General features: G+C 36.4%; 3 protein-coding genes across 3 annotated transcripts in view; 1 reads left to right on the forward strand and 2 right to left on the reverse strand.

Moving 5' to 3' along the window:
- Positions 1–47: 47 nt before the first annotated feature.
- Positions 48–2,646, reverse strand: LOC113078658 (desmin-like). Its single transcript, XM_026250990.1, has 6 exons — positions 2,426–2,646; positions 1,789–1,942; positions 1,270–1,419; positions 919–1,038; positions 517–828; positions 48–158 (listed from the first exon to the last, which is right to left on the reverse strand). The coding sequence occupies exons 1-5, from the start codon at positions 2,644–2,646 to the stop codon at positions 730–732; spliced, it is 744 nt and encodes a 247-aa protein (XP_026106775.1). The 3' UTR covers positions 48–158; positions 517–729.
- A 3,398-nt stretch (positions 2,647–6,044) lies between these two features.
- LOC113078656 (thiosulfate sulfurtransferase/rhodanese-like domain-containing protein 3) lies at positions 6,045–8,089 on the reverse strand. The gene is made up of 4 exons (XM_026250981.1): positions 7,829–8,089; positions 7,340–7,528; positions 7,092–7,251; positions 6,045–6,572 (listed from the first exon to the last, which is right to left on the reverse strand). The coding sequence occupies exons 1-4, from the start codon at positions 7,953–7,955 to the stop codon at positions 6,506–6,508; spliced, it is 543 nt and encodes a 180-aa protein (XP_026106766.1). The 5' UTR covers positions 7,956–8,089; the 3' UTR covers positions 6,045–6,505.
- A 1,205-nt stretch (positions 8,090–9,294) lies between these two features.
- Positions 9,295–24,000, forward strand: part of LOC113078655 (ubiquitin carboxyl-terminal hydrolase 45-like) — a 36,931-nt gene continuing 22,225 nt past the window's right edge. The window contains exons 1-6 of the mRNA XM_026250980.1: positions 9,295–9,586; positions 10,495–10,594; positions 10,789–10,958; positions 11,777–11,877; positions 12,464–12,564; positions 22,141–22,280. Of these exons, the coding sequence (XP_026106765.1) occupies positions 10,501–10,594; positions 10,789–10,958; positions 11,777–11,877; positions 12,464–12,564; positions 22,141–22,280 (606 nt within the window). The 5' untranslated portion in view covers positions 9,295–9,586; positions 10,495–10,500. The remainder of the gene's footprint in view (positions 9,587–10,494; positions 10,595–10,788; positions 10,959–11,776; positions 11,878–12,463; positions 12,565–22,140; positions 22,281–24,000) is intronic.

Below are 24,000 nucleotides of genomic sequence, written 5' to 3' on the forward strand. Positions count from 1 at the left end.
ATTTTTTACCCAATTTAATCGTGTTAAGAATGATCACTAATACTTACGTCCTTCTTCGCAGTTACAATTTCCTCTCGTACGCTTCGCACCTTGTCAACATGTTTTGACGATTTGTTGTTGAGATCATCAAATTTGCTTTTGTACCAAGAGTCCATTTCCTGCCAGAAAAAATATATTTTGTTAATATGAAGTCCAGGGAGGCTTGTAACATTTTGTTTAAACATGACTCAGTGATTTATTTATTTTATTATTTTTTTTTTTTTTTTGCTTTTTGAAGCATAAATATGGGATGGGAAATTCCCATATTTGTGCTTTATATAAAAGTCTTAGAAATTGAAAAAAAAATTTCAAACTAACTTGCCCTCAAAAATCTAAATAGCCTAATAAAATGATAAAATAATTACATTTTATTTTAAAACTTTTCCATTTACAAAGAGACATTTAACTCAAAACAAATAATAATATTAAGTAAAACTTCAAACATTGTTAAAATGACTTATTATGTAAAATCTTCACCTGTAAGTTCTTCGCGGCAATATCATCATACTGGAGCTGGATCTGCTTGATGGCGCTGGAGAGGTCTGGGAGGCTGTAGGCGTCTGCTGCTGTGGCGTGGGCCGCATATATCTGTTTCATAAGCTCTTCGATTTCCTGAAAACGTGCAGTTTTGAAAACGAAAAGATTTAGCTTTTTATTTACGAAGGACAATGTAATTATTTTGTTTGTTAATTACCTCTTGTGTACTCTTCGAAGGAATTCTAGTTCCACCTCCAGGTTTTCTAGCTGCTTCTCCAAAGCAATGCGCGCGGCGGTGGCGGCGTCAACATCCTGAGAAGATAAAAGATGTTAATTTCAACACTTTTTTTTCTGCTTATCGCCTTAAACTAAACGTTATAAGACATTTGAAAGTAATCATACCGGACGGAAGGCTTCAATATCAAGCTCGGCTTTCTTCCTCATCTCTACGGCCTCCTCATATTTCACCTTAATCATCTCCAGCTGACCCGCCATAGCGTCTTTTGCAGCGATAGCGAGGTCCTTTAAAAGTAGACTAATTAGAGATATTGTCATGCATAGCCTGTCTAAGTCTGATGCATTTTCTCCTCAATACCTTAGAAAAGTCTTAAAATAGGCTAGTGTAGCATAGATATATTTATAAATCATTAATGTAATTATTTTACAAACAGGACGTTAAGGTGTTTTCATATTATATTGTAGACTGATTCTTAAGATCTGTCGAAGGATCCCTCAGATAACCATCGCTATTACCCGCTGTATCCTCATCTGCTCCGCCAGCCTCTTCAGCTCCTGGAGTTGCTCCTCGTACAGCAGGCGGAGGCCGGTGGGCTTTAAGTATCGATTCTTTAGGGCCCTCGATTCCGTCTCCAACAACTTGTTTTGCTGCTCCAGCGATCGGACCTTTGTTGCGACAGGAGAATAAGAAAACACAGTATGCGCGTCATGTGCTCTGTCTGTACGCTCACAGAAGTGCGAATAATGCGCTTTATCTCGCGAGCCAGCGGTGGCATTTCCACACTGCCAGTGCGCGCGACGCATTCAAGCGTGGCAAAATCAGACAAACGCTGCCTAAGATGCCTCTAAAAGTGAGGCTCGTTTCCAAGAGCACTTTAAAATTATTGCATTTTTGTTAGTTTTGTTTACATTAATTAAAGTAGGCTATAGGCTATTCATAAAGTAGGCTATGACATCACTGACATTGTGATCTAATCGCATCCAGTGTTTTAAATGTGCACCAAGGGCATAATAATTTTGTGTGAGTGCACTTGCCTTCTCTATGTATGCTGCCAGTCGATCGTTGAGCAATATCATCTCTTGTCTCTCACTGGTTCGTGTGTTCAGGAATTCACGGTTTTCTGCAGCAGCCTGGTCGAGATCGACCCCTGGACCCCCTCCGCTAAGACAGATGGCTCTCATTCCGACACTGCAATTAAATTAGATTTTTTTTCACAACGTGAATTCCGGAGGTAAAACGCCATTAGCTGAGAAGTGAATGAAAGGTAACGTGTGGCTGATTTGGCGAAGATGCAATTATTTGTCACTTTGCGTTTTGTTAGGTCACACACTGAGAGCGCTCGAGTTTCCTAGAGGCCATGTGTGATTTTATGCATATGCATTTCTTTAATAATAAAAAAACTAATATTTAATATAAAAGTTTTATACTATACTCTTTTATTAATTTTATACGAATTGTTTATGATTAAATATATGGGTAAATGTTTGAATATTTTTAAAATATCTTTAAATAATTCCTTAGTTTAACTATATATATATATATATATATATATATATATATATATATATATATATATATATATATATTCAACAAATTGCATTTAGTCTAATGTATGTGATGTTCTGCATTGTTTCTTTATTTATCTGTGCATGCAGGATGGGTGATGCTTACCCGGTCATGAGGGGCTGACTGCATGAGGATGAGATGGTCCTCCGGCCCACTGCCATGCTGCTGCTGACAGCGCTGGCTTTACGGGTGTAGCTGGCTGAACGGCACCTCCCGACATCCCGTCTGATGGGAGAAGGGCTGCTGACTCTCACCTGGTAAGAGGAGGTGCTGGCATCCTCGAAATGGCGGCGATAGGATGAGATCCTTTCTGGGCTGCGACTCATCGTGGATCAGTAGCTAAACTTTAAAGCTTTACTGGGTTGATTTTCCTTGTGAAAGTTCTGCCTCACAAATTCAGACTCCCAGAGATCCAGGCATTTTATACTCCGCTATAAACATGAGTTAATGCTATGGGAATGTTGAGCCTCTGCACCATCAAGAATTGGGCCTGTTACTCAAGCATCTGTCGTGGTCTTGAGAGGTGTTGAAAGGAGGGGTAAATTATGAGACAAGACTCCATTAGTCTGGAGGTGCAGTTGTGATGTGATGTGGTTTGATATGTAGGGATTTAATTACACAAGCTTCTAGACAGGGCAAGGAATAATGTCACAAGGTCAATCAGTGCAGAGGGCTACTGATATGTGAGAGATGACACTAATGTGGGTCACAATTTACATGGCAGAATGTGTAAAAATGAGAAATGCAAAGGGAATTAACTAGTGTTTTTCTATTGCCTGTCTGGGATTCACACTTGAAACGACTAAAGGATTTAAGTGGGAATTACAACAGTCCTTGTAGTCTCTTCAGGATCTAAACAACAGCATTTTTTCTTCTTAAAAATGGTGCAGATTTGATCAGTTTCAGCTGAATTATAAGTCTAATCTTAAAGCATTACAGAATTTTTTTTAAATTATTATTATTATTATTATTATTTATTTAATTTTTTTCTCACTGAATATGGTTCATGAGATTTCTTTCTGACTATCTAAGATTTGCCAGGCTTGTGGGAGAAAGGCTGGGTCTGCATCTCTCTGAGATGTGAACAGTGGCTAAATGAGCTCAAACGCTAAGGCGTTATTTTACTCCTGCTATCTCATTCAATTACAGTACATTAGTCACTCATCCCTATAGCAGTGCCCAGAAAAAAAATATGACAGCATTGGTAAAGACAATAGACTAGCCTCTTATTGGCAATAATAAGCCACTGTTGTCTGCTTTGCTGCATGACTTAAATTTAAATCAATTTTCTAAATTTCAGATTAATCAGTGAGAGACAGCTTTGTCACATCCACATTAATTGCAATTGTACACATAATTCTTATAATCATACATATGGCTCAAAGATTAATATTACTACTAAGACTAACAGTTCATTCCCAGAAAATAAAATGGTGAAAATACTGGGATGGTATTAATATGTACTTTAGGATTTATATTAGTACCTAATAGATACCTTCAGGACTAAACAAAGGACAAAAGTTTACTGACCCAGTAACAGATTTTGTACATTTTGTTTTCTGAGATGATTATATAATGACAGTTCCATGTACAGCTCTTGTTGCCATTAGTCACAGATTATCCTGAAACATGTGTAAGTAAATAACAAAGACTTATGAATTGCCAACCAGATGATATATGGAAGGAAAGGTCTAATTTCTATGGTTGAAACTGTTGAACTTTTACAATATCATTAAAGGTTTAAAATGTAATTTAGTCCTGTGATAGCAAAGTGGTCCTGCTTAATGTTTTTGTTTTATATATATATATATATATATATATATATATATATATATATATATATATATATATATATATATATATATATACACACACACACACACTCACCTAAATGATTATTAGGAACACCATACTAATACTGTGTTTGACCCCCTTTCGCCTTCAGAACTGCCTTAATTCTACATGGCACTGATTCAACAAGGTGCTGAAAGCATTCTTTTAGAAATGTTGGCCCATATTGATACGATAGCATCTTGCAGTTTAGGGAGATTTGTGGGATGCACATCCAGGGCACGAAGCTCCTGTTCCACCACATCCCAAAGATGCTCTATTGGGTTGAGATCTGGTGACTGTGGGCCATTTTAGTACAGTGAACTCATTGTCATGTCCAAGATACCAATTTGAAATGATTCGAGCTTTGTGACATGGTGCATTATCCGGCTGGAAGTAGTCATCAGAGGATGGGTACATGGTGGTCATAAAGGGATGGACATGGTCAGAAACAATGCTCAGGTAGGCCGTGGCATTTAAACGATGCCCAGTTGGCACTAAGGGTCCTAAAGTGTGCCAAGAAAACATCCCCCACACCATTACTTTACCACCACCAGCCTGCACAGTGGTAACAAGGCATGATGGATTCATGTTCTCATTCTGTTTATGCCATATTCTGACCCTACTATCTGAATGTCTCAACAGAAATCGAGACTCATCAGACCAGGCAACATTTTTCCAGTCTTCATCTGTCCAATTTTGGTGAGCTCGTGCAAACTGTAGCCTCTTTTCCCTATTTGCAGTGGAGATGAGTGGTACCCGGTGGGGTCTTCTGCTGTTATAGCCCATCCGTCTCAAGTTTGTGCGTGTTGTGGCTTCACAAATGCTTTGCTGCATACCTCGGTTGTAACGAGTGGCTAATTCAGTCAAAGTTGCTCTTCTATCAGCTTGAATCAGTCGGCCCATTCTCCTCTGACCTCTAGCATCAACAAGGCATTTTCACCCACAGGACTTGCCGCATACTGAATGTTCTTCCCTTTTCACAGCATTCTTTGTAAACCCTAGAAATGGTTGTGCGTGTGCGTGTTACTGTAGGAATGCTGTTATTTGGATGGTGAGCTGTATTGGATTTCCACCAGACATAATGTTTGGTGTTAATCTCAAATAAATTCAAATTTTAGTCTCATCTGCCTCAGAATCTTCAAGGTGCGTTTTGGCAAAGCTCAGTCACGACTGCATGCTGCCTTTCTTGAGGAGTGGCTTTTTTTTCAGCCCTCCCATACAAGCCACATTTGTGGAGAATTTGTGATACTGTTGGCAAATGCACACAATGACCACTCTTTGTCATATTCCTGCAACTGCTTCAGAGTTGCTGTAGGCCTTTCATCCAGTTTGCAGCAACATCCTGATCCAGGCAGGGTCTGTGTTGTATCAGATACCTTCCACTTCTTAATAACATTTCATTGTGCTTCTAGACATTGATAAAGCCTTTTAATTTTTTTCTATACATCTCCTGAATTGTCCCAAGGACTGAAATGCTCCAGGAAAGCTCTTTTCACGCTGAGCTATTCAAAATGACCACAGCTGAAAGTCTGTGAAAAGTTGATTAGCTACACCCGATTGAGTTTACAAGTCATGTTTAGGAGGGGTGTGAATCTTTTTCCAACTCTGTTTTATGTATATATATTTTATGTGTGTGTGTTTTATCTCACTAAATAACAGATATGTACATCAGATTTTTATATTTAGTGAAGTAATTCTTTCCAGATCGAAACTCAAGGCACACCATTTAACATTGATATTCATATCTATAGCACAAATAATAAGGAATGAGTTATATCCTGACTTTTTTTTTTAAAATATTAAGTTAAAATGTAAAATTTAGCAATTTTATTGACAATGACAAATGAAATAATAGGACAGCTATTTTATTTAAATAACACAAAACGCACAATGTAGCATCAAGTTTTATTTTCAAGAATACAAAAACAACTCTCCAGTTAATTTTATTCAATGCTATGTTAATTTCATAAATCACTGGATAAAATGTATACATTTTTTTCCTGATATTTGGATTTCCTGCTCAAAATATTTAGCATTAACTAGGCAAATAGCCAAGAGCCCTTTGAACAGATGTTGAACATACACACTGTAGGCCACTGCACTTCCCATTCAAACTGACTACATCAAATAAAATATCAGCATAGCATGTGCACTGCTCACATCATCTAACAGTGCATCTTTTCAGGCTTAAAACATAATCACACCATTCTTTTATTTCCAATCAGAACCATTAAATGATTCAGTCTTAATGGCACACTTTGACTTGGTGTCAATGGTATAATTCAGACTGCAGTACAAGTCAATCAAACTTCTATCACAGTATAAACATTGACAATCACTGTTCGGTGACGATCACTGTTTGGTTTTTATTAACTGACGTTCTGCCCATTCTTGCCATCCACCTGGATAATGCTGAACCCTACAAGAGCAGAGAGTACATTAGACAAAGCAAACAGAACACCAATATACAGTGCTACAGACTATTAATCTTAAACTGGTTTAAATGAGTAATTTCTTGTATTTCTTCTTCTTCTTCTTAAAAAAAAGCAATGTTCTATTATGCATTTCATAAAAGCATTTAGCTTACACATGCCAATTAAGAAAGTGTTTATTGTTTTTATTCTACTATTTTTTTATTGAAATATAAGTGAATTGCATTTCAAAAATGTATATTTTCATAAAATATATTTAGGAAAATGCAACATTTCCTTTTGGCCTAGGTCCCTCAATCAGGTTTGATTTTGGCTCATCATAGTAAAAATTCTGAGCAGCTCTGCATTTAAATATCATTATTCCTATAACCTGCTTGTTTCTTTTAATTTAATGTTACTTTTAATACATTTTAATGTATGAGAGAAGTCGTCCCTGTCAAGACTGAAACTTTGTGTAAAGAGGCAAAGAAACAATCACTTGTTGTGTAATAAGCATAAGTGCTCACTTGGTGTATCCTAAAGACGCTGCAGTTTCCAGGGCTGTTTTGCTTCTCACACCTGCTAGGCAGGTGAACACTATATTTTGAGATTGTGATGGCATGTCTCCTCCGTATTTCTCCTTGAATTCATCAGGCTCGAGCTGGAGAGCTGTGTTCACCTGACCCACTGCAGAAGAGAGGATGGTACAGTATTATAATTTATATAAGGTGCCTTGAAATAAACAGTTTATGGATTAGGCCGTGCATTGACTTACATGGCACGTTCATTGACCCCGGTATGTTCCCGTATTCTCGGAGTTCCCACGGCTCACGGACGTCTATAACCACACTGGATTCGGACAGCAGCAGTTTCTTCAGCTGCTCGTAGGACACATCTATTGAAGGCTGACTTGAAGAGCTGAAACTTCGTAATGAAGTACCATCATAACGAATTACACGCATGTCTGAAAGACAGATAGACACATTTGACCAACAGAGGCCGTTCTTCTGCTACACGTTGTTGTTGTCATGTGATATTTACCATTAAAAAGAAAAGTGTCACCTTTAGAACAATTTGTACCACCTCAGTTTTTTTAGTAAGTCACTTATTACCCTCCAAACTTTTCCAAATACGCAGACATAAGTTATATGTCAAATTGGTAAAGATAAATGGAAGATTCGCCGTGATATTTCACTATCTATCGATGTTAAGCACGGTAAATTACATTAACTGTTAACTATCAATGCAATATTTCAAGACTTACGCTGTAAACAACGCAGATGTGTCCCGCATGAAGTGGTTACCATTCGTCTTGAAACAGTAATGAAACTTCTGCTCGCTAAAACGCGGAAAATACTCCTCGTCAGCCGTGAAGAGACATTTAACGCCATGATAGGATTTATGGTAACGAGAGCTGCACAATGACGATGCTCCTTGTTTCTTGTTTTGTATTTAAAAACACGGTGGGACTGATTGTAAGTCACGTAGCAGGACTGCAGCTACCCACTACTCTAGCACGCATGCGTACAACTACGAGTTAGCAGTGACGTAGGCTACCCTTCTTTTGAGCCCCAAACTCGTAGAAAAACCCGGTGTTACCAACAAATTATGGGTTGACTTAAGCACCTACGTTTCTAACCTTACAAATGTGTCCCATTCTTTTGTCCTCAAAGATGTTATATTTTATTATGAAAATCCAAAGCTATTATCTGTTGAATATGTTGTTAATTTTCTTATATTGAATGCAAAATTCTTCATTCATAAACAGAAATGGCATGAGTCTCATTTGTCTTTCCACCTTTTTCTTGTAGAATTGAACTCTCTTGTTTTATCCCTTAGACTTACAATTAACAAAAAGAGTGGTAAGTTTTTGATTTATTATGACAACTTTTCGAAAAGAATGTAAGTTTATTTTTGCATATTTATGTATCAATAATACTATAATTTGATATGCAAATCCAGACTGTATTTGGAGTGTATCTATGTCTCGCTTCCCTGTTTTGTTTTGTTTTTTTTTTTGTTTTGTTTAATGTTTGTGCAAGTTTTTTTGCAATAATAATAATGATAAAAATAAATAAATAAAATATATTTTTCATTTTTTGTTTTAATTAAAATGTTTTTTTCTTATTTGTTATTTATCTGTTTAACAATGCATTATAATGTTTCGATATATTATTGTAATGTTTATTCATTACAATTTAGCTGGTAATAAAAATGCAACCCCACAAGTACTATGTGGTTCTAACTATAGCACTTGCTATAGCTACTTGCTAAGGAAAGCTTTTATATAAAATATAAAAGTGTAGTTTTATTAAAATTTTTATATGAATAATACAATATATAATAATACATCTATTAAAAATTCAATTCATTATGCAGATCGCAAATATGCCTATTAAAGTGGAATATGCATTTACAATATAATATATAATGTATAATAAATATGTAGCAAAGTATCACCGATTAAGTTTGGCAAGAAATACAATTAAAAAAGTGTAATTAACCAAACAGGAGGAATGTTATGTTTCATATATTATATTTAACAATTATATTGCATGCTCAAAATAGCCTTCACACACACACACACACACACACACACACACACACACACACACAAATATATATATATTTTTTTATTTTTATTTTTTTGTTTATACATGTACAGCTTTTTTTTATAACTACAATAGATATGCAAACGAGTTTGGCCATACAAGCTTCCGTAGTGCGTCGTTGAAGATATGACCACGTGACACAAGTGATACTTGTGCTTTCTGTTCTTCTCCAAATGCCACCAAATACGATGACAAACTCTGTTAATTAAAATGTAAACTGTGTCTCAGGATTACGTGATTCCGAATTGTTGAAGAGTTAGATCCGAACACCTAAATTACCGACAGAAATTCTTCCGTATTTATAAACTTGGAAGCATATGTAAGTTATCAGCTTCGCTCTTTTTACCTGGCCACTTGACAACTGACATTTACTTGGTAGTGAGCCTGGAGAGGAGGGGACCATACACAGGGTGAGTTAGATTTATTACTATGCGCCAAAATCTGTTGACGTTTATTGCAACTCTTTTTAAAACAACCTTGTGTTATATGAACAGATCTGACTTGCTACCAGTAAAGCAAAGGCCTTTAACCAGCCGTTACCGGTTCTTAGTACTTGTATCAGTTACGTTAACGTTACCTGGGCAAGTCTCATGTGTCGTCCTCTTGTTTGCTGTGCTGTGCTACAGCTAATTCTCTTATATATACCTTTATTTATTAACTTACCCTCACTTACTGTTTCGTCAGTTATGGTTATGTCGTTGACAGTGGACTATTTCCTTTCTAAACTGTATTCAAATGCTGTCCTCTTTGGTACCATATAGCCTAGGACAGAGACTGACTGTAATGTCTACCCACTGAGATGGAAAAATAATTAGGAGTGTAAATAGATTATATCAATTCATGGTTTTAAACTGTATGTTCTAAAGTTTAAATTATAAATAAAAAAAAATGTTGAGGGGAAAAATCTGAATATGAAATATAATGTCCGTTTACATGTTGTGTGTCCTGATTTTAGCTGGTTGTAACCTTTTAGTTAGATTGTATTGTTTTAAAATAATTATTAAAACATTTTTAGGGATAGTTTTTAGCTTTTTATTTACTTTGGAATATCTTAATACGTTTTATTCTTATTTTATTAGTTTTTAGCCTTTTATTTACATTTTAAAGCAGTTTTTAGCCTTTCTGGTAAACATTGGATTGTTTAAAATATATTTATTTACAAATTAAAAGTCATTTTGCACTCACCTTGGAAGTTTGTGGAGCCCCTCTTGTGAGCCTCCAGACATATGTGTTGTTTGATAATAGCGTTTTAGGCTTTAAATACACAATTTTAACTGTAGTGTGGGCTCTCATACTTAGTGAGTGACTTTTTTCCTAGATACAAATGCGGCTGAAAGACCCCTTCTCTTTAAAAACCGCAGACATGACCAAGCGGTCTAAGAAGCCTCGTGATGAGGACTCGTCTGACGAGGTTGGCGGTAAGGAAAGGTTTCAGTGTAATTTCTCATGCTTGGTACTCATTGTAAAAATCACAGAGAAGACTCCGAAGCATTTATCAGTCATTACGGATTTATCATGCATGGAGTTTATTATGATTCAGATTGTGGATTTACCAATGCTCGCATAGAATTGTAAACTCTATAGTAAAGATGTATATTTTGGTGTCATCTAGGATTGACGTGCCAGCATGTGAGCAGAGCAGTGGACCTCAGCTCAGTGAAGAAGGCAGTAACAGGCAACCTGTGGTCGGTGTGCTCCGATTGCCTTAAAGAGAGGAACATGCTTGAGGGAGAAGCAGCAGGAGCACATGACATTCTCATGTGCCTCAAGTGTGGGTTCCAGGTGAGATCTTCTCACCCTGCAGTACTAATATATTCTGTTACAATTTGGGCAGTTTTGTGCAGTGACAGGTTGTTTGTGGCATATTCACATTACACAAACTTTTGAAACTTGTCTTCCATAACAGACAATTTATTAGAAGATATTTGCACACAACAAAACACTTTTTATATATGCTTAAATTCCCACTGATGTGTCAAATTTGTAAAAGTATTTTTTTTTTTAAAGAAATCTCTTCTGCTCATCAAACCTGAATTCATTAGATTAAAAATAAAATGGTAAAAATTATTACAGTTCACAATAACTGTTTTTTTTATTTTATTATATGAGGTAACAAAGGCCTATAAATATCATCTTTCAAAAAACTTTCTAATATGCTGATTTGGTGCTCAAGAAACATTTATTACTTTTATCAATGATGAAAAGAGTTGAATTGTTTTGTAATTCAACAAACAAGTTGGATTCTATGATGAATGGAATGTTGAAAATAACAACATATTTTTGAAATATGTCCTGGCTGAATAAAAGAACGAAACTTTTGAGCTTTGTTTTAAAAAAGAGACGTTAAAAAATGAAGGCTGGGTATGCTTAAAAGTTCATATTATTCACTGGTCATGCAGCATTTTCTAAAAGCAATTTAGGAGAATGGCACAGGTTTGTTTGGCCTTGCATTGACAGTGGGGGGAAAAAAAAGAGTTGATTTTGACTGACTGCAGAACTGGAAACAATATTTTTCAAAGAATTATACAAAAACTTATCCATTTTTTTCCCCCACAGGAAATAATATATGGAAACCTTGATATCGTGTCTCTCTGTTCCAGGGTTGTAACCAGGCGAAAACTCAGCATTCCACAAAGCACCAGCAAGCTCATCTCTCAGACTCTCACTGTATCACCATCAGCCTCAGTACATGGAAGGCATGGTAGGAAACATCAACTGATGATGCTGTATTTTACGATTATATATCCTTATGCATTTTGTGAAAGATCTCCGTACACAAAAGCTTGGAGTCTGAATTATCTTTTTAAAAATGAAATCAATACTTTTTTTTTAGCAAGTTTGCTTCAAATTGATAAAAAGTGACCGTAAATACATTTACATTATTACACATTTTTATTTATTTATTTTTGTAAATGCTGTCCTTTGAACTTTTTATCCACTAAAAATCATGGCTTCCACTGAATTATTAAGCAGCACAACATTTTCAGCATTGATAATAATAATAAAAAAACAATTTCTTGAGGACCAAATCAGTTTATTTAAATTATTTCTGAAGACTAGAAAAATGGCTCCGCTTTGCCATCACAGAAATAAATTGCATTTTAAAATCTGTTTAACTAGAAAACAGTTATTTTAAATCATAAGATATCTCACATCATTATGATTTTATTGTATTTTGATGTTGATAAATACCTAAGTGAGCATATGAGAAAGGTTAGTGTATTATCATTTGACATAAAGGGCATGATAGACTGTATTTTGATGATTGTTTTACTTTTTTTAAATAGGTGCTTTGAATGTAAGGAAGAGCTCTCCACTTACTGCAATAAGAAAGCTCTGGCTCAGACACTGGACTTCCTGCAGAAGCACTCAGCAAAGGCAACCTCAGGTACTGTATTTATTTCACAGGAAAACAAGCAGAAGTGTGACTTTATCTTTAATTATTTCTCTGCTAATAGTAAGTGACATTCCTATATTCTGTTGTTGAGATTCGTCATTGATAGAGGCTGTCTCTTCTTTAAAGATTAAACTAGAAAATGTCCTTGTTTAACAGTGCTGTAGGGAGCTCAAATACGTGCTGATTTCTTATCTGGCTCTTTTAGAAGCTCCTCATTGTTCCTCTGTACAGAGCAATGCCATGTTGGCTCATCTGTCAGTCACTGACCTTTGTTCTGGGATCACTGGTCTTTAGTTTTTTAGATACAATAAGGGGACATACGGTTCATCACACAGTCTTTAGGCAACCTGAAAGCACTGTTATATTTCAATGACAAAAAAAAAATTCTGCTATGTTTTCTTCAGTGTCCTCTCCTGTGTTCACTATTACTATATCAGTTTTTTGTTTGTATATAGCACTTTTTTACGATATATGAGTATTTATCAGGGACAAGGTCATTCTAAACCCTGGGTAAATGGAGTCCTGAGTTGTTTTGTCTCACTTTTCACATCGCTCAAACTTTATTTATAATCTGACATTTCACACAGTACATTCCTAAACCGTGCCACTGTGTCAGCGACCACGATTGAATCCGTTCAGCGTGCAGCCGGTTCCTATAACGTCCTGTCTTTTTGTGCTTTCATATTAGTGGAGGAGGAAAATAATCAATGTTGATTGTTTACAACAAGCTGTGTTTCAGTTACTTTTAATTCATTTTAGCATTGATTAATGTCAAACTTTTGCATAGATAAGACTTTTTTTTTTTCCTGTTGTTATATTTTTCATTTTGTTTTGTAAAATGAAGTGAATTATGACCTCAGCATGTTCTTGCAAGTTTTAAGATAGTCAGTTATGTAAGTCATTAATCTGGTAAAGACTATTTGAAATTATGAGGACCAACATAATGGAGTATGATCATGTAGTTGTGAAGAAACCATATTAATACTTTCCGTCACAGCTGTCTGATGTTGTTTTATTTGAGTTTCGACTACATGCTATAAACGATTTGGATTCTCTGGTATGCTTATATACCTTCTCCATTTGACTTTGACGGTAAATGCTGAAGCGCAGTGTCTTTTAAATTGTCATTTCCCTTTTCAATGATCAGCAAAAGCTAGTGTATAAAATTTCACATAGCCGTGAAATATGCTACCATCTTGTCCTTGCATGATGCTTAACAGTCATTGAATCTGTTTCCGTCCCTGTCCATGTCCTAATGCTCTAGTGTAGCATAGTTGATCTCTGTTAAGCCCAGCCTAACTGGTCGACTGCCACTCCAGGGGCAGCCAGGCTCTTGCTGGAGAAGCTGCGCTCCAATTCCGTTACTGCCGCATGGCTACGCTCATTAATTGCATTAGGCGCTTGAGTGGTGCTCCCCGGATTCCCTGAAGAACGGCTGCAGCTGTGTGGCGGATCCTGAGCTCTGCTCCTCCCCCTGATCTGCCACATCGCCCACTCCGAGCTTCAGGGAGAGGGTCTACTTTTCTTCAGGAGGGAAGCTTGTTTCAGATATAGAGCATCCTCAGCTGTTGAAAGGCACTCGATGTTGTGAGGTGGACTATTTGGTTATGAAATAGCTGTGTTGTTACGTTGACTCCAAACATGTGATTACTTCGCAACTATGCTTGGGAACAAACTTTTATTCTTTCTTGATGTGTAAAACCAGTCCAATCCAGACAGAGTCAGACTCCATAATCTTTGCAGTATTGCCTTGAGAATAATCAAACATCTTGGTGTTCGTCAAATGATAATTGTATATAGTCTCTGTCCGATCCAGCCTGATAGACCCTCCAAATTAATAAACTCGAAGACAGAAAAGGGAAAAACCATCGCCTACTGGGTGATTTTTCTTATGGACCAGAAGGTAGCTGGTGGTGGTCTATGGTATTTGGCCAGAGTTGGGCCACCTCCTGCACACATCCTTCTTACCCAGCTCTTTAAATTACCTGTTGCTATTCTTCCATGCTCATTGTTCCTAGCTTGCTGACTAAATGAGGGAGAAATGGGCAGCCATTGTGGCTGTTAAATGGACTGGCCGAGCTGGTGAAATTGCATTTTTGCAATAATTGAAGGCCAGGGTTTTTTTCTTTTTTTTCTTTTTTTCTTAGACCGAACCTGTTGTTGTGTTCATTTTTTCCCAATGACTCATGACACAAAAGAGCCCCAGCAAGAATTTTCCAGAATCCATAATAATTTTTCATAACAACAGCAGGGAGAAGAAAGAAAGTCTATTAACTGCTCTCTCACCAAAAAGGCCTTCAGCTGAAGTGCCAGAGTCTTGGTAGAAAGAGACTTGACCTCAGAGAGCCAGGCTTGCCCTTGAAACACAGCTGGGAAGGCTTTGTTTGAGCAAATTAAAATGTTTTTGCTTCAATAGGTATCAGAGGCTGGCACATGCAGCAGTTGAATCTTCATTTTCTCATATTGATTTTCAGTCTCATTTCATGAGGTGAGGGTTCAAACTAATTTTGCTTTACATTGCTCGTTTTTATTCAATTAGTCTATTTCTAACACAGTTGTAAGCAATTTGCATGGTAATCCTCCTGAGCAAGTGGATAATATTAAAATAAGCATAGAATTGTACCTTGTAATCAAGGTTTCTTGTGTAATCCGTTATGGTTTCTGAGTGTGTCTGTTGGTAAACCAGTCTAAAACAGCTTAGCAATTGGAAATTAACATTTGGAGGTAGAAATGCACCTATGATTTAAAATGTATCAGTCATATTTAATTGGGCATGTTTGTTTTCTGTATTTTTACATTCAGGTAAAACCACTTTTTTAGTGGTTAAATGCTTTTGTAAAGTAACTTACTGAATTTTATATTAATTTGCAAAAATCGTTCTTGAATCGAATCGAAAACCTATGAATCGTAATCGAATCGAATCGCTGCCTTGCCAAAGATTCACAAACTTAATCAAAGTAGTCCATGTGACATCAGAGGGTCTAAAATATCTAAAATGTCTTAAACTGTGTTCCGAAGATGAACGGAGGTCTTATGGGTTTGGAACGACATGAGGGTGAGTCATTAATGACATAATTAAAAATTTTCAGTGAACTAACCCTTTAAAGTTTGGATACCCTCAGATGGCAATGAAGCAAGGTTTTCATGCCCCATGGTCAAAACAAATTAACAAATTAATAAGACATTTGGTGTTGCTTGGCCTTCCTCATGACTGCTTGCTGTCTTCAGCCTGAGGAGAGCTGTCCTTCACTTTATGAGAAAAAAAGGAAGATTTTGAATAGTGTACAATTTCAGTGCATTCACTTCTATAGGTCTGTGCTTGATTCTTAGAAAGTTGTCTACTGCAATGCTACAAACACTTGTTAGTTTTGTGACACTTAAGGGCTCGAAAAAAGGAATGTCCAATGAAAGACTTTTAAAAGACACTAAGGAAGTCACAGAAGTTTATTGTTTGCACATGTATTTAAGCCTTGCTAATTTCAAAATTCAAGCGAATTGAAAGCATTCAAGCAAGACATGAAAGACAACTCCATTCAGTATGCTATTCGTGCACTGTGTACTGCATGTACAGCATGCACACACAGACAGTTCGCACACAGACAGCTTTGACTCTCAAGCCCTGAGTTGAGTTTCATTCCACATTTTTCTTGGGCTTGAACATACAAATGCATACAAAAGTATGTCAAAATACCTGTCTTGGCGAGTAGCTTTCTTTAGCAATGAATAATCTGTTTAATTTATACAGTGGAATACATAGCCAACTTTCCAATTTTTTTAAATATAATTTCAAACTATCTCTATTCTGTGTTTGCACACAAACTGCACTGCAGTCATTTTCCAAAACATCATTTGTGTGGAAATATAAATATGTTTAGTCTGTAAAGTGCCTTTAACAGAGGCCAGCGACACTGAAGATGAATGCAAAGGAGAAAATAGGCAGGGCAAGATCACTCACTGTTCACGATACACAAAATAAAAGAGGAAATTCCAAATAAATAATTTTATGAATGTGTTTCTGGGGGAAGCTTTAGAAAATGTTACATGGTATTTTCTTCGGTATATTATAAGAGCAGAGGTGCAGTGTTTATAGCGGACCAACCAAGGAAAAGATTAATTGCTGCTGTTCCATAAGCGCCACCTGCTGTCAGAGAGTTAATGTGTGTCTCATTCAGCTCATCTGCTTTTTTTTTTTTTTTTATGTTTTATGCATGTTTTCTTTTTTTTTCATCTGCCAGGACCGTTCTAGCTATTCTAAGCACTACAGTGTTTGGCTACACTTGGGATCAGTAAGTAACAGCTAAGTATAATATTTTTGATAAGCTAACACGTTGCAAAAGAGGTGTCACCACCAATGACAAAGCACTAAACAGATTCAAACACAAAAGCTTGCCTAAATGACAACGATTCAGCTGTCCTTTGATGTGTCCCATCACAATGGTGTGATGAACATTCAGATCTGCATTCGCGCTGCAGCTGACCTGAAGAGAGCAGCTGTCATGTATAAGTATGAAACAGCTTCAAAAAGTTTTTTTTCAACCACATAGTATCGTTTCTGATGATGTGGTATCAAAATTTCAATCGTAATTCAGAAAATGTAATTTGTATTTAAATATTGGTGTCATTTAAGTTTATTTATTAGAATACAAGATAACATAGATCAAAAACAATGATAACAGCATTTATTTTTATTTGAACCACTGACCCGACAAGGCAAGTAGAATAAATCCTTAGCACTGAGCCCTGCACTTGATTCAATGCCATTGGTGCTTACACAAAGAATATTAGTGCTAGTCTTGTGACCTTTTGAGTTCTGTAGCCTATACAAAAAAGGTTATAAATAATTACTTCTGTCAGTGTGGTGTATCACCAAGTCTAAATAGTTCACCTGAATTGAAAATTTAGTTATTTACCCACCCTCTTGTCATTTCAAGCTTCTTTCTTGCACTAAACATAAAAATATATTTAAGATATTTAGCAGTAAGTCCAAGCTGCTTGGAAAATCTAAAGAGGCTTATGGACACACCTTCTCATTCAAAGAGTTTTCTTTATTTTTAATGACTATGAAAATTATAGCACTGAAGGCATCAAGGGCTATTTGACCAAGAAGGAGAGTGATGGGGTGCTGCGCCAGATGACCTGGCCTCCACAGTCACCGGACCTGAACCCAATCGAGATGGTTTAGGGGTGAGCTGGACCACAGACAGAAGGCTAAAGGGTCAACAAGTGCTAAGCATCTCTCAGGGAACTCCTTCAAGACTGTTGGAAGACCATTTCAGGTGACTACCTCTTGAAGCTCATCAAGAGAACGCCAAGAGTGTGCAAAGAAGTAATTAAAGCAAAAGGTAGCTACCTTGAAGAACCTAGAATATGACATATTTTCAGTTGTTTCACACATTTACATTACATTTACATTTATTCATTTAGCAGACGCTTTTATCCAAAGCGACTTACTTACTTTTTTATGTATATAATTAACTGCCAAAATGTTCTGTGAATGGTTTCATGGGCAAACTGTGGTCACTGTTTGCTTTTATTGTGTAGAAAAGAGCAGCTTAGACATTTTGTTAAATATTTTTTTTTGTGTGTTTCACACAATAAATACTTACTTGTTTAGAACAACACAGGGGTTTATGGAAGATCTTTTTTTTTTGATACATCGTTTTCAGGAGGCCACATCCCATTCACTGTGGCACTTGTTCGTTTAGTTTGTTTCATTTAGAGCTGGGTGGGGAAGAGTGGATCGCTGATCATTTAGGCTGCCCCGGGGACATGCTCTACAGTGTCATTCCTGCCCATATTCGGTGGCTGAGCAAGGAGAGCCAGGTGGTGGTGCCGAGTGCAGGACAGTCAAGCGTGGCCGTGGTGCATGCTGACATTTGCCTTTGCTAACTGCTGCAGGGAGAGGAAAAATCTGTTTTTCCCATATGCTTGTTCAGGGCCCTCCAGTCCCCTCTACGTATCTCCTTCACTACCACATTGGCAGATGGCTCTCTGAACATTGTTTACCTTGATCAGTGAGCCCAGATGCGATGTAACTCCATAGGCATTCCCACTTCGCATGTTTATTCTTCTGGTCCATTCAAAAAATGGGGCCGACATAATGCAAAAAGTACCTTTTTTTTGCCATCACTATCACTCATTCTCCTATTTGTTCATTGTATGAGCTGAGTGTCCCCGTTGTCCACACTTGTTTGCACCACAATGTTCCTGGACATATGGGCTCCCTCTCAAATGGCTGTATGGACACAGACAAACTTCCAGATGTTTTTATGTAGCGCTCCAGATGCTTTTGGCTCCACTTAGGAATAGCAGCACTCCAGTCTATTGTTTTCATGCCTGATTAACTCCTGTGAGAAAATGATAGGGGCACAGAAGCTGTCCATTTAACATTGTAATGGATTTTTTTTTTCCCTGAACAAGGCTTTATTCTGGGCCAGTTTGTACAATAAGTTTGTTTGGATCTGCATAACATTCAGGGCAGCTCTGGAGAGCATTATTGCACAAAGGAAAACCAATTTACTTCCTGAATTGGAGAACACTGATTGACCTTGGGCTTTCACTCAGATGTGGCAGTGTGACTATGTGGATCCAGAAGCGGGGCTAAAAACAAGGCGATCCTGAGGCCACAATGTCAGTTAAACCTGAAAGATAATCCAAAATATCTTAGTTGCTTTCCTGATTAAAGATATTACTTTTTCCACCCCACCATATGCCAATAAATAGATTGAATTTAAGAGTTTATATTGCAGGCATGGAGACCGAAGGGAATCTATGTGTCAGCTTATGTATTTATGAAGACCACTGGTGTTGTCCAGCAGAGATTTGTCAAAGGCTGAGTGTAGAAATATCCCCCATCTGCACAGTGATTCAACAGCCTGACATGTCTATTATAATTGTTCATTTAAATGATAGTTCACCTTCAGTTGCTGGTCCCCATTGACTTCCATAGTATGAAAAAAAATTTCCTATGCAGCTCAATGGGTACCAGACACTCAAGGTGAACTATCCCTTTAAAGTGTCTTTTTTTCGCAATGGTTTTTATTCTCTTGGGTATACAACAATGTGAAGGGGCAATCATATAAGTGCTTTGGTTTTGTGTAATTTGATTAAAAGATGACCTCCAATGTGTCAAATTCTATGTTCACAGCTCTTCAATGTATGTTGTCATCTTTGTGGATCTTTCCAGTAAGAGGTAGCGTTGAAGAATTAGGGAATCAATGCACACTAAGGCTTGTAACTAATTTTATCCACTTTTCTAAACCGAAATCATTCATGCATGAATAAACCAATTGGGACACAAGAATAAGGCATATTATTCCACTTGAGGGCAGAACAAGCTGTGGATACATACAAAACCTGCAGTCATCTATATGATATGAATTACTTCAGGTCACTTTGAAGCTGTTTAAGGGTACATTATATGAATACAGTACTCTAGTGTCTTCGCTACATTTTTTTAAAGCATTGGAGGAATAAAGAAAGAAAATAATTTATGGCAAAGACAATTTTATCAATAATTACCAAACAACATTTGAATCCAAACTATCTGTAACTTGTGTTCATGTTTTTTTATTTGATAAATGTATAATTAATTTTAATTGCTAATGTGAACATAGGGCTGCTTATTTACTTAATACTCTTTAAAAATGTTACAGTTGTTTTCCTGCTCTTACTTATGCATAAATAGTACTGCTGAAGAGAGTGAAAATAGCAATATTTAGTAGTGGCAAGCAGCACCATGCTGACTTTCTTTCTCATTCTCAGTGCCTTGGGTGCTTGTAGTTCTTAATTTATGCTTAATTTGACAGAACACTTGTTCAGTTCATGCAGTGTTTTTAAGGCTCGTCTGCCACCCAGTTTATCAACTGCTCCACGAATTAAAAAGTCTAAATAAATAAAATCTCATATGCAAAAATAGGCAGTAAATTTCTGTTGTATGTACATAGTCTACAGCACTGAGTTGCAGCCATTTTTATTTCTTTTTCCAGTGGAAGATACATATAGTTGGTTTATGCATATAAAACATGATATCTCATGAAGGCTATTAAGGGCTGTACTTCATAATATTTGTGAATAAAAACTAATAGTAAAATATTCGTCCACCCTTTGGTTTCTGGCATTGGCAATGGTGTGTTCACTCACTTTAAGATAGCAAATAAAAATTAAAAACATGTAATGGGACATAGCATTCACATTTTCAAGTAAATGCGATTATATTCTTAAAGTTTATTGTTGTTAATGGATTTTTTTGACCATGAATTCTGTATGTTATTGTGTACAGGATATTATTTTTGCACCTTTTTCAGTCCCGACTTATTTTCAATGACCATCATCTGATTATCAAATTGTTTATTTAGAATTTAAATACATATATATATAATATAAAATATGTATTTATTGGCTGATGGAAGAGAGTACCCACTACAGAACATAAAAATATTGAATAAATGCTGAAGTTGATGTTCAGTGAATTTAAATACAATTTACATTTACATTTATTCATTTAGCAGACACTTTTATCCAAAGCGACTTACAGATGAAAACAGTGGAAGCAATCAAAAACAACAAAAAGAGCAATGATATATAAGTGCTATAACAAGTCTCAGTTAGGTTAACACAGTACACGTAGCATGGGATTTTAACTAATATAATAAATAAAAAGAAAACAGATAGAATAAAAAATAAAAGAATATAGCAAGCTAGTTAGAGGTCTTTACACATACACACACACATACATATACAATTGCATAATAAATGAAAAGAAAATAGAATACAAAAAGATTAGAAAGGTAGTTAGATTTTTTAAAGAATAGAATTAGAATAGTGAGTGTTAAAGTTAGAGGGTCAAATAAAGATGGAAGAGATGTGACCTCATTAAATGAATTTGTGACCTTCATTAAAGTATGTATATGAAAGTCAATGTCACTTAAGATATTATTATAATTAATAAATATATTTCAAATGTTTTTGTCATTTTTAAATAAATGATTGCAGAAAAAAGTTAGAAATCATTGTTAAAATAAATCGCATCATTGTATCTGTATTGTTAAAAACCACAGGCGCCTTCGGCCTCACTTCTGAGGGGCTGAGAGCTATTTATGGGACCGACTGCTCGCTCTGAATTATCATGCAGGTTGCTTTCATGTCTCCTGAGTGTTTAAGGCAGTGCACCCGTCATTTCTCTGGAGTTTTGCTTTTTTGCACAGAAAAACTCTCTCTTTCCCTCTCTGCGGGCCTTGTGTTTAGCCGTCTGGGCCAAGAATCTCCCGCAGAGCGGGGAGCAGCTGGGCTTGTTCCCTGCTCCCTTACCAGCGTAGTTTTATCCAGCTGTCATCTGCAGCCTCTCCCAGCTGCTACCCAGCATGTTAACCCATTTCTGCTGCAGAAAATCAGGAGCACTCTGGGACCAGGCGCAGTCCAAATCTTCACATAACAGAAGATCTGTTTTCATTTTCTCTAAATCTAAGTCAAGCTTTCTGCTTTTTGTTATTGCGTTAAAATTTTTTTTGAATGTAGATAACCTGCTTTACAAAAATGTATTAGGTTATATTCTCTTCTGTCTTTCAGGGACTACCTCAAAATTGATCAGTCTTAGAGAGGAATCTGTGGACACTCAGAGAGGGAAAAGTCCAGTGAATAGCACACTTATCCCAGTCAAGGGCATCAACAACCTGGGTAACACCTGCTTCTTCAATGCTGTGATGCAGGTAAAGTCATGTCCAAGAGCTCACATCACTCACCTGATTATTGGTTTGTGTCAGTTCTGTGTGTTTTGGTGGAAGCCAGTTGGTTTATGATCTGGGCTGTTACCCTAAATCAATTCAAATACATTATGTGGAAGTTTTGCTAAGACTGCGCCTTTACCCTTGTGGCCTTGAGAAAACACTTGACACTTGCTTATTTCAGAGGGACAAGCAGTCAGTATTCAAGGACACTTCAGATTCAGATACTTTTCAAACAGTTCTCAAAAGAAAACATAATCAAAAAGAACATTTCCAATAATTACAATTATACAGAAATATTATTGGTAATACTGTACAATAAGGTCCCATTAGATAACATTAGTTAATGTGTTAACTAATATTTGCTAATATAAAAGCAATATATTTGTTATAGTATTTATTTTATTAATCTTTGTTAGCCTTAGTTAATACAAATATAACAGTTCAGGTTATCTCAGGTCCATTAAATTCAATCAACAAACCCACACACTAGGTATGTTCATTTTAACCGGTTAACCGACCATGAAGAATTTTGACTGATTAATACAATCAGTTTAATACAAAAAGTAATTTATTTATTTATTTTCAGTAATTAATCAAAATATTTAAAAGGTTTGCTGATTGGTTAAAATATGCTATGCATGTAAAAAAGTGTTTTTTAAAGATAAAATAAAGCATAAGTTGCCTATAATAAGTCGTGTTTTATTAATGTGAAATGTTTACAAATATTCAGGGATGTAGTGGAGGCTAAACGCACGTAAACGCCGTTTACGCACCTCCCAAAATTCGGAAATAGCGTTTACCCACCTCCAAAGTGCGTTTATCCACCTCTAAATAGCCTACAGTTCCTATGAAATTTTAAATTATTGATTCGCGTGAATCGCGTAAGCTATGACATCAGTGTAATATCATTAGTTTGTAAAGCTGTCAATCATCTCACGTGAACCACGTGACCAAAAGGATGTCCTTCTGCAATGAAGCTGTCTGTGTAATTGCAGTCTGTGTCATTGATCAAATATATGAAAGACAAAAGTAAAAAAAAAAATATTTGATTCCAGCTTGTTAAATGTGAATATTGTTCTAGTGTCTTCTCTCCTCTGTGACAGTCAGCTGAATATCTTTGAGTTGTGGACAAAACGAGAGGACCATTCCCTGGGCATTTGGGGAAACACTTATCCACATTTTTCTGACATATTATAGACCAAACAACTAACCGATTAATTGAGAAAATATTCAACAGATTAATCGACTATGAAAATAATCCCAAATCCCTAATCATTACGTACAAGTGCATTGGATTGGAACCCCTGGATATAAGCCTCCCTCTCTATTCCTATTTAAAAAAAAATTGTTCTCTCTGTTTTGTCATTTAGTAAACTTTATAGATTTCAACCTTATTAGTCTCTTTAAAAAGAACTTAGATTAATGTACGAATTGAATAGTGATTGTGTGACCTATATGAGGGAACAACCAGTGATACCCTTGGTAGTAATATCAAATGATAGCCTATAGCGATGTCATCAGGATACACATACACAGGTAGGCCGTGGCCCACCTTACCATGACCATGATGTGGTCACCCAGAATTTATAGTTTACCCACCTCTTTTTTTACCACTACACCTCTGCAAATATTATAGTAACCACTGTAAACATAGCTAGCCTATTTTAGTTCCCCTCACTCCACAACAAATCCTTTCAATAAC

This window comes from Carassius auratus, unplaced genomic scaffold (genome assembly GCF_003368295.1).
Source record: "Carassius auratus strain Wakin unplaced genomic scaffold, ASM336829v1 scaf_tig00026265, whole genome shotgun sequence".
Taxonomy (NCBI): domain Eukaryota; kingdom Metazoa; phylum Chordata; class Actinopteri; order Cypriniformes; family Cyprinidae; genus Carassius; species Carassius auratus.